Source organism: Phasianus colchicus, chromosome 1 (genome assembly GCF_987193195.1).
Source record: "Phasianus colchicus chromosome 1, bPhaCol1.hap1.1, whole genome shotgun sequence".
Classification (NCBI taxonomy): Eukaryota; Metazoa; Chordata; class Aves; order Galliformes; family Phasianidae; genus Phasianus; species Phasianus colchicus.
Window position 1 is genome coordinate 62,388,014 of NC_143436.1, and position 12,653 is coordinate 62,400,666.

Sequence of the window (12,653 nt, forward strand, 5' to 3'; positions counted from 1 at the left end):
CCTGAACACAAACTGAAGAGCTCAGCAAGACTCAAAGGAGGACAGAATCAGTCACAAGTTTCTAATTTTATTTTAACAATCTTGCTTTTTAAAAAATACAGCTTCTGATTAATGCCAGGGGGATGCCAAGTGTCCACTGGCCACAGGCCTCATCTCTCACTTTGTTTTCCCATCCTGGGAATAGTCTCTTTTTTGTGAGGAGAGCAACAGAATGCTAAATAGCTGAGCTCTGCTACAAGCCTTGTAACAGGGCCCCAAGGGCTGTATATTTTCATATGGCACAACTTGATATTGTGAAGTGTTACTGACCTGGACCAGTAATTAATGTTGGGCACAAGATAATAGGCGTGCAAGGTGTGTTGGGTGAGGTATTGTTTGCTCTTGGACAGCACCACTGTCCCTTTCTTCTGCAGACAGATCTGCTGTGCAGCAGAAGGGTCTAAATGGACATGAGAGCTCAATTAACAAAGAGAAGGGAGCTTAAAAGTTGGGGCAGGCTTATGAATGAGACACTGCAGAGCTTGAATTGCTTCTCTGTAAGTAATTGGAGGGTAGCATTGCCCTCCAGTAGATAGTCGCATGGGAGCTTCTGTACAGTTAGCTGCTACAGAAGCTTCATGCCTCCCAAACAGCACATTTTCTAACACCCTATAAATAATGGAGCTACAAAGAACCACTTTTTCTACAGCAGAATCTGATGCAACAGCATCATCATTTTGTGGTGTCATCTGCCCCAGGTATTTACTGCATAAGGGGACAAATTTGAACTGTAATTTCAATGTAATTAGAGGTTTGAATATGCCATGGCTACTTAAGTTTCCAGTACGCCATTTTCTCACTAATGTCTTAGATGGAAAAAGGCACTCACTATTGAAAGAGCAGCTGTGAGGGGGTACTGAATAAGTAAGATGCATTAGTAGTAATTCTGCTGTGATTATTCGGTGTCTCAGCTATGCTTATGCCTGCATGTATTAGGGATGTTCTACTCACTTCAGTGCTATCGTGAACCACACCATAGGAGCAGCAAAACAGAGTTGGGGATGAATAGCTTTTTCTTCCTTCACCGTATTTTTGGCACATATTATTGTCATTTGACTGAAGCATGGAGTACTGCAAGTATCTTCTCATTCTCCCTAAACAGTATTGCAGCTCTTTCTGAGCTTTAACTATCCATATAATGCTGGAAAAGGCAGATGCAAGGAAACCAGCATCTGAACCCCAACAGACCTGCGACTGCACCCCTTTGGCCAGGACGGTAGCATCCCCTAGACACAGCTCACATCACATAGGAAAAGTTCACAGTACTTAGTTTTACAATCACGGTCACTCACAGCACCAAGATTGTCCAGACAAAAAGGAATTACCGAAGAGAAGGCCACTGGCCAAAATTCACACAAGTGCCCACCTGAGGTCTCAGGTTAAAAATAAAGCACTGGTGGGAAAGTTAAGCCGAGTCTGTGCTGGCTCTGTTTGGCAGAGGGAGAGCAGCAGGTCTACACTCTCAGCTCGGAGCAGAGCAACGCTGTCACCCCGTTGTTCCTGAGCCCTGGAGGCTTGTGGTTCTGTCGGGGGGAGCTGGAAGTTGGCACTGCTGTAAACATGTCTGCTGGAGCGGGCCCTGCTGCGTGAAGGGCTGGAGCCCTGGAAGAAGTGGGTGTGGGCAGGACTGGGCCGTGCCTGTGTCCTGCTGCTGGCTCTGCGGAGGAGGCGGTGGGCTCTTGTGCCCGTTGCCATCAGGACAGCTTGAAAAATGGCTCTGGACAGAAGCCAATGACAGCAGCCTTGGCCAGGGAGCGAAAAAGAGGCCTGTGGGAGGCTAAGGTCTTCTTCCAAACGTGGCCTCTGCGCTCCTGCTTCAGTGCAGCCAGTTTGGGGAGTGGCTGGAACCAGGCTGAAGAGCAGGCCACAACCCACCCCACACATGCATGGAGCTTAAAATCAAAGATAACTGTTTCTATGAGACAATAAGTACAACGAACTGCTCCCCACCACCCTTAGCCATGCACACCTGGAGGGCAGGGTGCTGGAGTGCCCTGCTCCGTGCTCAGCCAGCACAGGCCACAGGCAGCACCCAGCCCCGCACCGCCATTTGGGAGCTGCCCTGCTGCTCCCTCAAACAGATGTGGGAAGAGCTCAGGGGGGACCTTTCCAGCCCTCCCACCCTACACAAAGGGAGTCCCTACGCTGCATAAAGGAAAACCAACACTGATCCCACAAACATGCATATTCACAGAGAAACGAGCGCCCCAGCAAGCGGGCGCTGCTGTCTGAAGCCAGCAGGAGGCTGCCTAAACCCTGTTCTCACCAGAAGTCAGTGTCTCGGTGGGAGCAATTCCCCCGACCATGTCCATTTTGGATTCACTTGTTTCTTTAGTGTGTGAAATCAACGTAAGATGCCAAAGGTTGAAGCACAGAGGTAGACATTTACAGCTCGGAGGAAGTGGCTTCAAGGCTTGAAATGAGCAGATGGCCAGCGTGCTTCTAGGTGTTCCCCAGCTGTTCCTCCCCAGTCTACCCAGCTCTGCTGGGTCATGGGGGTGGCTTTGTGGGACCGGTGGAACCCAAGCATGCTTGTTCTTGTTCTGCACGCACCAAGAAGGCACATCTCTGCTGCTTGGGCCCCCCTCGCATCTCATCGCTGGTCAACAGTTGTTCCTGAAGGACTGGGGAGCATCTGGTCCCTGTTGGTTGGGGGAAGAAAAGAAAACCAAACATTTATGGTCACAAAGCAACACAATGTCTTGGCGAGGAGGAGTTGGAGGGGAAAAGGTGGGATCCTCCGGGCAGTGTGGAGAGGCAAAAGCACTGAAGAGGACCCGTGGTGAGGGGCAGATGTGTTTTCCAGGGGTGAAACATCGGCCATGGACTCCTGCAGGTAGCGGGGTTCATGTCAAGCTTCCGCTGACAGAATTGTCTATAGGACAGGGAGGGCAGCAGGAGTCCGGCAGGGTGTCCATGTCCCTTCCCACGCTTGGCCACAGCAGAGGGAACCTGAGCAGAAACACAGAGAGACTGGCGGGGCTCAGCAGGCTCAGCCCTGAGCGGTGACGGCCAGCGCATTGACGTAACCATGGGGGCCCACATCGACGTCGGACAGCCCGTGGCCCAGCGGGGCGGCGGTGGGGGGCCCAGCAGCAGAGCCATACTTGGAGGGCGGCAGGTTGGCGGTGGGGTGCAGGAGGCAGCAGGTCTCCAGGGCCTCCAGGCCACGGCAGGCCAGGAAGAAGAGGTTCTTCAGCATGAAGAGGGAGAGCGGCTGCTGGTAGCGCAGGAGCAGGAGGCAGCGGAGCGCCAGCAGCGGCGCGTCCAGCAGCCCGGCGGGCAGCAGCAGGTGGAGGGCGAGGCGTGCGGCTCCGGGCGGGTGAGCGGCGCTGAGCTCGTAGAGCCACAGCACCGGCGAGGCCAAGCAAAGGAAGTAGACGGCGATGAGGAGGTAGCGCAGCGGGGCGGGCAGCGGCGCGGGGCGGCTGGGCTGCAGCACCAGCTCCAGCAGGGAGAAGCTGTCGAGGAGGTCGAGGCAGGTGGCGAGGAAGGCGGCTGCGGCGCGGTGCTGCGGGGGAGGCTGCGGGGGAAGAAGCAGCTGCCCGGAGCCCTCGGCGCCGATGGCCCGCAGCAGGCAGTAGAGCAGCGGGGCGGAGAGCGCCAGGGTGATGCGGAAGCCGGTGGTGCCCAGCGGCAGGCGCAGCTCGATCAGCTCCAGGATGGAGGTGCCCAGTATGAGCGCCGCCTTGGGCGTGAAGGCGATGGAGTAGATGAGCCAGGCCAGGTGAGCGTAGGCGAAGTCGCCGCCGCGGGGGGGGCCGCCGGCCCCGCGTCCCCCGGCCCCGCGCCCGCCGGGGGGGCCGTGCAGCAGCAACGGGTGCGGCGGCGGCGGCCCGGGGGGCGGCGGGGGCCGCTCGCGGCGGCGCGCCCGACTGTTGCGGCAAAAGAAGATGCCCCAGCCGGCCGCCAGCACCAGGTCGGTGGCGATCCAGCTGCACCAGTACAGGTCGGTGACGGCGATCAGGTAGAGGTCCAGCAGCGCGCCCTGCCCCAGCAGCAGCACCAGGGACAGCGCCTGGAAGCCCCAGCGCCGCCCGCCCGCCGCCCCTCCGGGCCCCAGCAGCAGCCCCCCGGCCGCCGCCCCGCCGCCCGCCGCTCCGCCGCCCGCCGCCGCCGCCCCGTACAGCTCCGCAGCCGTCATCCCGCGGCCCGGGCTCCCTCCGCCGCCGCCGCCGCCGCCGCCGCCGCTGCTGCTGCTGCTGCTGCTGGGGAGCGGCGAGGCGGCGGCGGGCGGCGGGGCGGCGGGCGGCGGCACCAGCGGCTTGCTGATGCTGATGCTGTCCTCTTCCTCCTCCTCCTCCTCCTCTTCCTCCTCGGGGCTGCTGCGGGGGCTGCGGGGGCGGCGGGCCCGCGCCGAGCCCGAGCTCGACCCCGAGCCCCGCCTGCTGCCGCCGCTGCTGGAGCTCCCCGGGAAGAGCGGCTGCCGGTCGGCGGCGTGCGGCGGTGGCGGCGGCGGCGGCGGCGGCGGCGGCTGGAAGGAACCCGAGGAGGAGGAGACCGAGCGCTGGTTGGAGGCAGCGCGGTGCATGGTCCTCCCCGGCCCCCGAGCCGGCGCGCCGGGCCCGACGGCCGCGCCGCGGCCCCCGACCCGCCCCCGGCCCGCCCCCGCTCCCCGCGCCGCCGCACCGGCACCGACAGCGGCACCGAGAAAGAGCCCGAGAGGCGGCGGGGCGCGGCGAGGGGGCCGGGGGCGGCGCCGAGCTGCAGCGCAGCGGCGGTGGGTGGGCTGGGGGTGGGCGAGCTGAGAGCGGCTGTGCGCCGGAGGAGCAGGAGGGGACGGGGGAGGAACCCCCCCCCAGCTGTTCCCGTAGCTCGGGAACGGAGCCTCGAGAGGGTCGTCGCCCGCCCATCCGTATGGCACAGCCCCGGTATCGGACCCAGAAAAGCAGAGGGGCTTCGATGGAGCTGGTCTCCTCCGGTCCCCCCAGGCTGATCACTCGATGTGCCGCAGGCCGGGCACAGCCTGAAGCCGAGCGCTGACCTGTGGCTCATCCTGGAATTAATTGCTTTCACTTTGTTATAGGTAAATGCACAGCCAAGTAAGTGGCTTATACCACGCAGATTTCCTGAATTCAGCTATGCTAGGTAGTGAGGGCTCTGCCCAGCCCGCCTTGCTGGAATAGTTGCTTCATGTTGGACGTGGCTGGCTGGAGCTGCTGTGGGACCACCACACGTGGCACACTACATTCCCAAGTAGCCCAGTGCTGTGTTCCCAGCCCCTTGCTCCCTTGCACTTTCTGAGAATGATCCCAAATAGCTTGACTCCTATGGGTATATGCTCCTCAACACATAGGGCTCAGTACCGAGGAACAACAGGAGGGACAGAACTCCAAGCCCTAAGGTATCTGGAAGCATTGCAGGCCTAAGGAGCAGAGTGTGGAGGTGGAACAGCCCACAGGCCTTCCCCAAGGTCTACCACGCTGTTTGCTGTCCTGTAGCTGGGATGGGGACCCACGTTTCCTGCTTCTCTCACACTGTTTCCCGTGCTTGTGTGCCCTTGCCAAGATCCATCCTTGCATCTACACTACTTGTGTGCACTGCATTCCTCTAACTCACCTTGTCGTGGTGCATAGGGTGAGATGAAACCACGCATGCGTGCACTCGCATGCTATTTAAGAGCCCTTTCTCACTAATTTTTACTAGCATTTCTGCTAGCCAACAAAACTCCTCCGTTTTGAGAAGGTCAGTGACCGCAGATCATATGGAACACAAATGTTCAAAGTGTTGGAGGACAAGAGGAATCATCCCAGCATAGCACAGGCACAGCAACTGTGCTGTACGTAGGCCAGGCCGCAGCCCTTGCCCGGGCACAACAGCCCAGGGCTGCCCTTCCCCATGGGCCATTCCCATCACATTTCAGTGCCTTGGTGGCAGTTCCACCTCCACAGTGACACAGGACAAGCTTTTCCATCTGCTGTGCCGAGTGCAGTCCCACCACAGCTGGCACAGGAAACCTGCTCACTTCTGAGTGACAGAACAGCACGGTGCTGCTCAGAGCTGAGCAGTCTGAGGTCTTTTGAGACACAAGAAGACAGCAGAAAGCAGAGAGACGCTTCTCTTTCCTCTGCCAAACATGCTCCCATGGTGCTGCTCTCAGCCATTCAAGATGTGCAGATTTGCCTGGAGGTGAAAGCATCGTGTCCTTGAGAGCACGACTGACAAGCCACGTTTCTTGGCAGAATGGTGTCTGCTGTGGAGTGGGCTTTGGGAAGGATGAGTGGTCTCCTTACAGGCTCACACAGCTAGGCTGCCCATATGGGGAAACTGGCTGGGTGATGGGTGAGCTCAGCCTGGGGCAGCGGGATGGGAGGCAACTGATTGCTAAGAGGGCTCAGCTCAGTTAGTATGGGTGAAGGGGTTTGTTCTTCATCCTCCCAGGGGGTGCGAGTCTGCTGGGCCTGGATCTGTGTGAACAGGGTTGGAGGAGCCTTATGTTTCTCTGGAGACCAAGAGATCCCTGCTCAACTGGAAAGGCTCCTCCATCCAAGGTAGGCAGGTGGGGAGACCTGCAATGAGTAGGGGTGGGTGAAACTGGGCACATGGATGCCACTGGGGCAAGTGACACTAAACAAATGGGTGACAATAAGAAAAGAGCTTTTTTGTGTGTGGAAGGAAGAAGAAATGGTGCCTGTATCTTAAAATGGGAGTGAAGGGGAAAATGTCTTCTACTTGAGAAAGCACTGAAGAGCCTTTTGTAGCTCACTCTGGGATGAGATATGACAAGCTGATGCTTCTTGTGTGATCTAGTTCTTTAATGTAATTATGCAGCCCTTGCAAGAGTTAGTACTTAACCATTACTGTTAAAACATTAAAAACCTACTATTAATAGCTTCCACTCTTCAGCGGCTCCAAAGCTGTGTTTCTGGCTTCTTTATACATTTATGTAAATACATAGGTGTATGTGTGTGTGTATATTTGAAGGCAAGCAGCAGACAACACGGTTCTGTGAAATAGTTGTAGAGAATATAAGAACTGCTCCTGTTTCTAGTTTATAGAAGTAGTGTGCCCTCAGAAATAACCCTGCTGGGGGAAAGATGAGAATTTCTTGAGGGCAGAACGCAAGTGTAAACAAAATAATGACTCAAATGCTTGGGAGGAGGAAGGTGCTGGGGGAAAAGGGACAAATATATGCCTGTGAGAAAGACCAGAAGCTAAAACCCTAATCATACCCTGCAGTAAGCTGTCAGAAACTGGCAGCAGTGGGAGGGAAAGAGGCAAAGCTGATTTCAGCGAGTTTGAGCATAATCTGCTGTAACCATGCTTAAAATGCCTTTTGTGTGGGAAAGGAAGGTTCTGGGATTCTCTAATGCAGGCTTTGTACTGCGCTTATTTAATCCATTCAGACGTTCAGGATTGCAGTTACAGGTAAGCACAGAGCAGGTTCACCTGGCCAGCACCAATACTCAATACTCAAATCAATACTCAAACTTGGTAGCCCCCAGTGCTGAGTCTTTGTAACAAAACTGCTGCTCCAGTATTATGATGTGGGGAATACAGATACTCTTTGAAAGGTATAAAGGTGTAGCCATTTATTACTTTTAATTATGTTTCAGTTCAAAGAGCATTCGTTACCAGTATAAAATGTAAAGACTTTTTTTTCAGCCTTACCATGTTTAAGGGCTTGGGAAGTGAGGGTTGCTCTTAGTATTTTGTGCTTAATTAGTCTTTTCTAGCACACAATGCGTATTGAAACTGACCTTGAGGAAGAAGTGAAAGATCTTAGCGATTGAACTGACTGGTTTACTGCAGTGAACAAGTAAGGACTTTCTTGATAAAGAAGTTTGAGTCTGAGAGGTTATGTCACCTGTCTTACTGTGTGGGATTTTAAATCTTTGCAGGCTGGATCCAAAAAAGTCTTTAAGTTGTTTGTATGGCTGCGTAAGTTGTCTGTATGGACCATTATTTTTTTACAATGGAAGCTAGTTAGATTCAGTAGATGGAGGGTGTGGGCATGCCAAGGTCTGTGAGCAGGTGATAGTATACCTTGTGCCTGCAGCCTTGCTGTGGCAGGTGTTCCCCATAGCACCTACCTGGGAGAAATCTCCAATTTGAGCTGTGCTGTCAGTTCCTCCTGTTTAAGTTGTTCCTTCTTCAGTGTTTCATGATGCCAATGCCTAACCATGCTCCTTACGTTGGTTAAGGTCTTCCAGCTCAAGCTGTCTCCTTTAAGGACACCTTTGCTCTGGGCCACCTCTTTGGTTTAACAACAGTACAGTGATTTACGAGCATTCATTTAGGTTATTTGGGATCTTATCTCTGTCTAATTAAACCTTGGTCTGCCCTACCTTTGGCGAGTGCTCCAACTACCTGAATACTGGATAAACTAAGGGGGTTGGTCCTATTTTGATTTATTTGAAGTGTAGGCCATAGGTCATATCTCTAGGATGTAGGTTTCAACTCAATTCCTTTCTCTACTGAGAATGGGAATCCTTCTCCTGTATGTTCAAAACTTCTTAAAACAATTAGTTCCTTTTAGTATCAAGAAGTTGGTTGGGCTGTTAATCTTGCACATCCTGTGGTCTAACGTGCTTCCTGTAAACTTTGTAGACACAGGATTTTGGATGGAATATTGTATAGAAACAATGCGTGTTAACTGTTGCACAATAGCAGTTTCTAAACCATCAAAGCAGATAGTTTTCACCTAGTAGGATCTTCTGTTTTCCACTTGCTGCAACCTGCAGAAGCTTTAGCTCTCCTTCTGTAACACCGCTTGCTTTCTTCAGAAGGTAGAAGAGCACGGCTGTTACCTTGTCCTTGTCTAACAGGGTGAGTGTCTTAGATGATCACAAAGGGTTTAATGTAGTGTCAAGAAAGCTTCTAATGGTGTCAAGAAAGCTTCTAATGGTAAAGATGGCTTTCATACCACCTCAGGCTTCTTCTGCAATAGCAGATTAAGTCGGTGATATCTAGTTTGTTGTTTCCCCAGCCAGTAGAAATAGTCATTACAAATGGTTGGTTAGGTCAGATCACAACTAAATGCCTGCTCTGAAAGCACCTTTACACATGTGGCATCCTAAAATTGACTGCAAAATATCAGTCAGGACATAATTTGGTGATTTCCTTCCTCTTCCCTTTCCCACTTTACGGAGTGGGAGTAGTCAAAATTACTGTTCATTGCCTCATCTGAATATGGCAAACACAGAGCTTACAGGGAATTACAGTTTGGTCCAATTAGAAGAATTACTGGAGAGGTATCTTGCAGGGTAGTTCCCTTAAGACAATCTGAGATTGATTTGATGAGCACAACAAAAGACAGCATTTACTGCTGATAATCTTCAAGGGTAAAGGTATGAAAGAGGCCAGGACAATACTCACAAAACGTGCATACAGCATACTAAAATTTATTTCACAGAAAACCTCTTTTATTATTTTTAAATGTGCTAATTCAAAGGAGAAGCTCTGGATCTGGGTTAAACTTGATTTGAATGCTAAAACAAACACATCTTGTGATTTCTCTGTACCATATATAATCACCCCAATACAGTGTACATGACATAATTTGAAACATTACCCATTTATGGTGGGTGGGAGGGAAGGGTAGAAAGACACACCAGGATTAACACTGGAAGAAAGGGTACAGTAGTGTTACACGATTCCCTGAATGCCAGGCTAGTGGTTGCATTTGTACTGTGGAATAACAGAATTGTCCTCTCTGACCACCATGTTATTGCATGACATAAAAGCTCTCTGCTTCAGACCCAAAATTAGGTCAGTCCCTCCTTCAGTTCCCCCCTGCTATTCTCAGTTGCCTGAACTCACCATGTACTTCCTTTAGACTTGCCTAAAACCTCCCCATCTGTGGAAGGTGGAGCTGTTAGATCAGGTCTTCACTGTTTGTTGCATAAGGTAGCACGCCATATGAATATTAAGGGATCAGAAGAACAAGTGAAGTCCCCTGTCCTTGCTTGGTCCAATAAATTGCTCAGAAGTATGCTTACCCCAAACTAGAGAAATGTGGCATTTGAAATGCAATACATGAGATATAGGAAAGGATATGTTCCAGCCACTCTTGAAGCTTGTTCCAGGAAACTGCAATTCCGAGGAGAAAGGATTTCACTGAATTCTAGCAATAACAGATGTCCATGGATGAGCTGCCGATAAGCAAGAAGCCTGCTATGAGATTTTTCTAGACTTCTCCCCTCTGCTCAGTTTCAACTCTCAAGTGAAGCATTTCTTGAATTCTTTATCACTGAAGTTCCTCCTACGCACTTTAAAGACTCCCAGAGCACTGTTTTAACACTAACACGGCTCAAAAAAAAATCTGGAGCTAAAAGCTAATTTGGAATCCAAAGCTGATTCCCATCAGTCAGTTCTCCATCACTGCTATTCTAAAGATGGAGATGCCTGCTCAGTCTGTGTAAATGCAAACCTGTTCCTTTGCTGGACGGGGCATTAACTCTGTCCTCTTGATACCTACTTTGCTTCTGGCTGAGACATGCCATGTATGTTAGTATGAAATTAAAAACTGCCTGTGATTTCTCAACATTCCTGTGCACGTTCTTTCTACAACTGGCATCAGAAGCACAGCCAGCATACCAGGTTCCATCTGAGATAGCTGTTTCAGTAATGCTACACCCCTCAGGGAACACTGGTTCAGCAGCACCTGGTCTTAACAAATAACAGGAAAGAGCTCTACCAAAGGCTACAGCACATGCACACAGTCAGACATTAGTATTTCTGTGGAGAAGTACCTACCTACCAACTAGAGGATATGGTCAGGAGTTATTACCAGCAACCAGCTCTCTGAGGTCTACACAAATATTGCAATGAAAGGGAGCGTTCCTCTTCCTGTGGAAAGTATGGCTGAGGGACACTGGAGTTAGTTAATGAATGGGACTTGGGCCTCTAATATCAGGCCTTGCACACTGGATCCATAGCATGCTTGTAACTCTGGAGATGCTCTGAAAGCTAAAAAAAACCTTCCTCATGTTTTATGCCAAGTCCTTTCCTGTATTAATCCTTCTGGGAACTGTAGGTGAGCCCTTGTTTTGTGCAAGTAGATGAAATGGACTTCTGCTTTTTGTTTTTTATCCTTCCAGTGAAGGGCAAAGGATTCAAATCAAAGACAGTGTTCCACAGGTTACAGCTGCTCTTAGAAGCAGCCAAATTATTCTCGTCCTGATAAGACAAAGAAAAAGAATCCTAGCTAGTACTAAGAAAGGAAGAGGCTCCTTCCTGTTACTGATTTCACAACAGGTAAATTCACCCAGGGAAGTATTTTTCTTGCTCCTATTCAGAAAACAAAGCCTGGAGAAAAAAGCCATCTTTGCTTGGGTCTTTGACTGCATACCCAAACCCATTCAGTCACAGAACCCAACAAAACAAGAAAAGAACCTGCTCTGCAGTTTGACCTTCCTAGGAAGGTACATCAAGCTGCTGAAGCAGAATGTAAGTGCACGTGGATGCTGAGATTTTAATTAAGAACAACACAGAATATCTTGCTCATACCATGTATATGAAGCTGCCTGGTAAAGCAGGAAGGAGTGAAGTGGGGGCAGAGCAGACCTATTTCTGATCTCTCTGTGGTGGAGGCTGGGTATAACTAGGAACACCAGCTCTGTTGTGCTGGTTCCAAATGATTTCCATTGCAAATGCAAACTGACTTATGCTTCTAAAATCACAGTGCTCCTCTGGAATTACGACACCCCTTGCTAATTCAATCTTTCACATGGAGTTCCCCAAACAGTGATTGCTTAACTTCTTTGGATTGTCTAAGGAGACACAGGACTTGATCCAGATATCCCAAGCTAGAAAAACAGGCAGTAGAACGTGCGTATCAGTAGGGATATAGAAATGTTCCCAGACAGAAAAGTCCCATATGCTAATTCATGTTAAGGAGGCTCTATTTGCAAGCTACAGGAAGAGGAGGGAATGGGGATCAGACCATAAGAGGTATTCCTGAGTTGCAAACCAAACGTGGAAAGTGGAAAAAAGAAAGCGAAGGACAGATACACTTCTACTCTCAGAGATGAAGACTTGAAATCTGGGGCTAAGGCTTGACAATCTCGTCTCTCAGTCACTGCAGGCAAAGCAAGAAAAAGGCTGGGCTGTTACTTGTGTTGGCTGGCCCTTGCTCTCAGTGCCCCTTGTTTGGAAGCTGTGTCAGCTGGAGCAGGGCAATGTCCCTTGCACCAGCTGGGGTCAGGGTGAGTGCCACGACACCTTCCTGCTGTAACACTGAGTTCTGGCCAAAGACACCTCTGGAAATGCAGTGATTTCTCCTGCTATTGAGAAAAGGCTGATGGCTCCCCAGGCAGGATGCAAAAAGGCAGAAGTGTTCACAGAATGTTAAAGAGGGGGGAGGGAATAATGACTTCCCGTGAGGCCTTGCAGCAAGTTGTTCTGGCTACTGCTGCTTCCTTTGAGGGGCCCTGGCCCTTCATCGCTGCTGGAGAGCTGCAAAATGGGACTTTGTTTCAGGCTGACAGCAATGCAGTGGCAAATCCCCAAGCAAGCAGAATTTGTTAAAGTCCATAGGCACTTATTCTTTATAAGGAGAATGGTAAGACTTGAAGCCTTCCCTTGGCAGAGGGCCACCACAACACAGTTCCTGGTGTGCTCTTGTTGCACACTGGACCAATAGTACAGTGTATGAATGGTACACTGGCTAG

The 12,653-nt window shown here is 51.2% G+C and overlaps 1 protein-coding gene across 1 annotated transcript; it reads right to left on the minus strand.

Moving 5' to 3' along the window:
* Nucleotides 1-46: 46 nt before the first annotated feature.
* Nucleotides 47-4,597, minus strand: TMEM121B (transmembrane protein 121B). Its single transcript, XM_090145449.1, has one exon. It carries the CDS (start codon nucleotides 4,568-4,570, stop codon nucleotides 3,032-3,034), a length of 1,539 nt encoding a protein of 512 aa, XP_090001575.1. The 5' UTR covers nucleotides 4,571-4,597; the 3' UTR covers nucleotides 47-3,031.
* Between the last annotated feature and the right edge of the window lie 8,056 nt (nucleotides 4,598-12,653).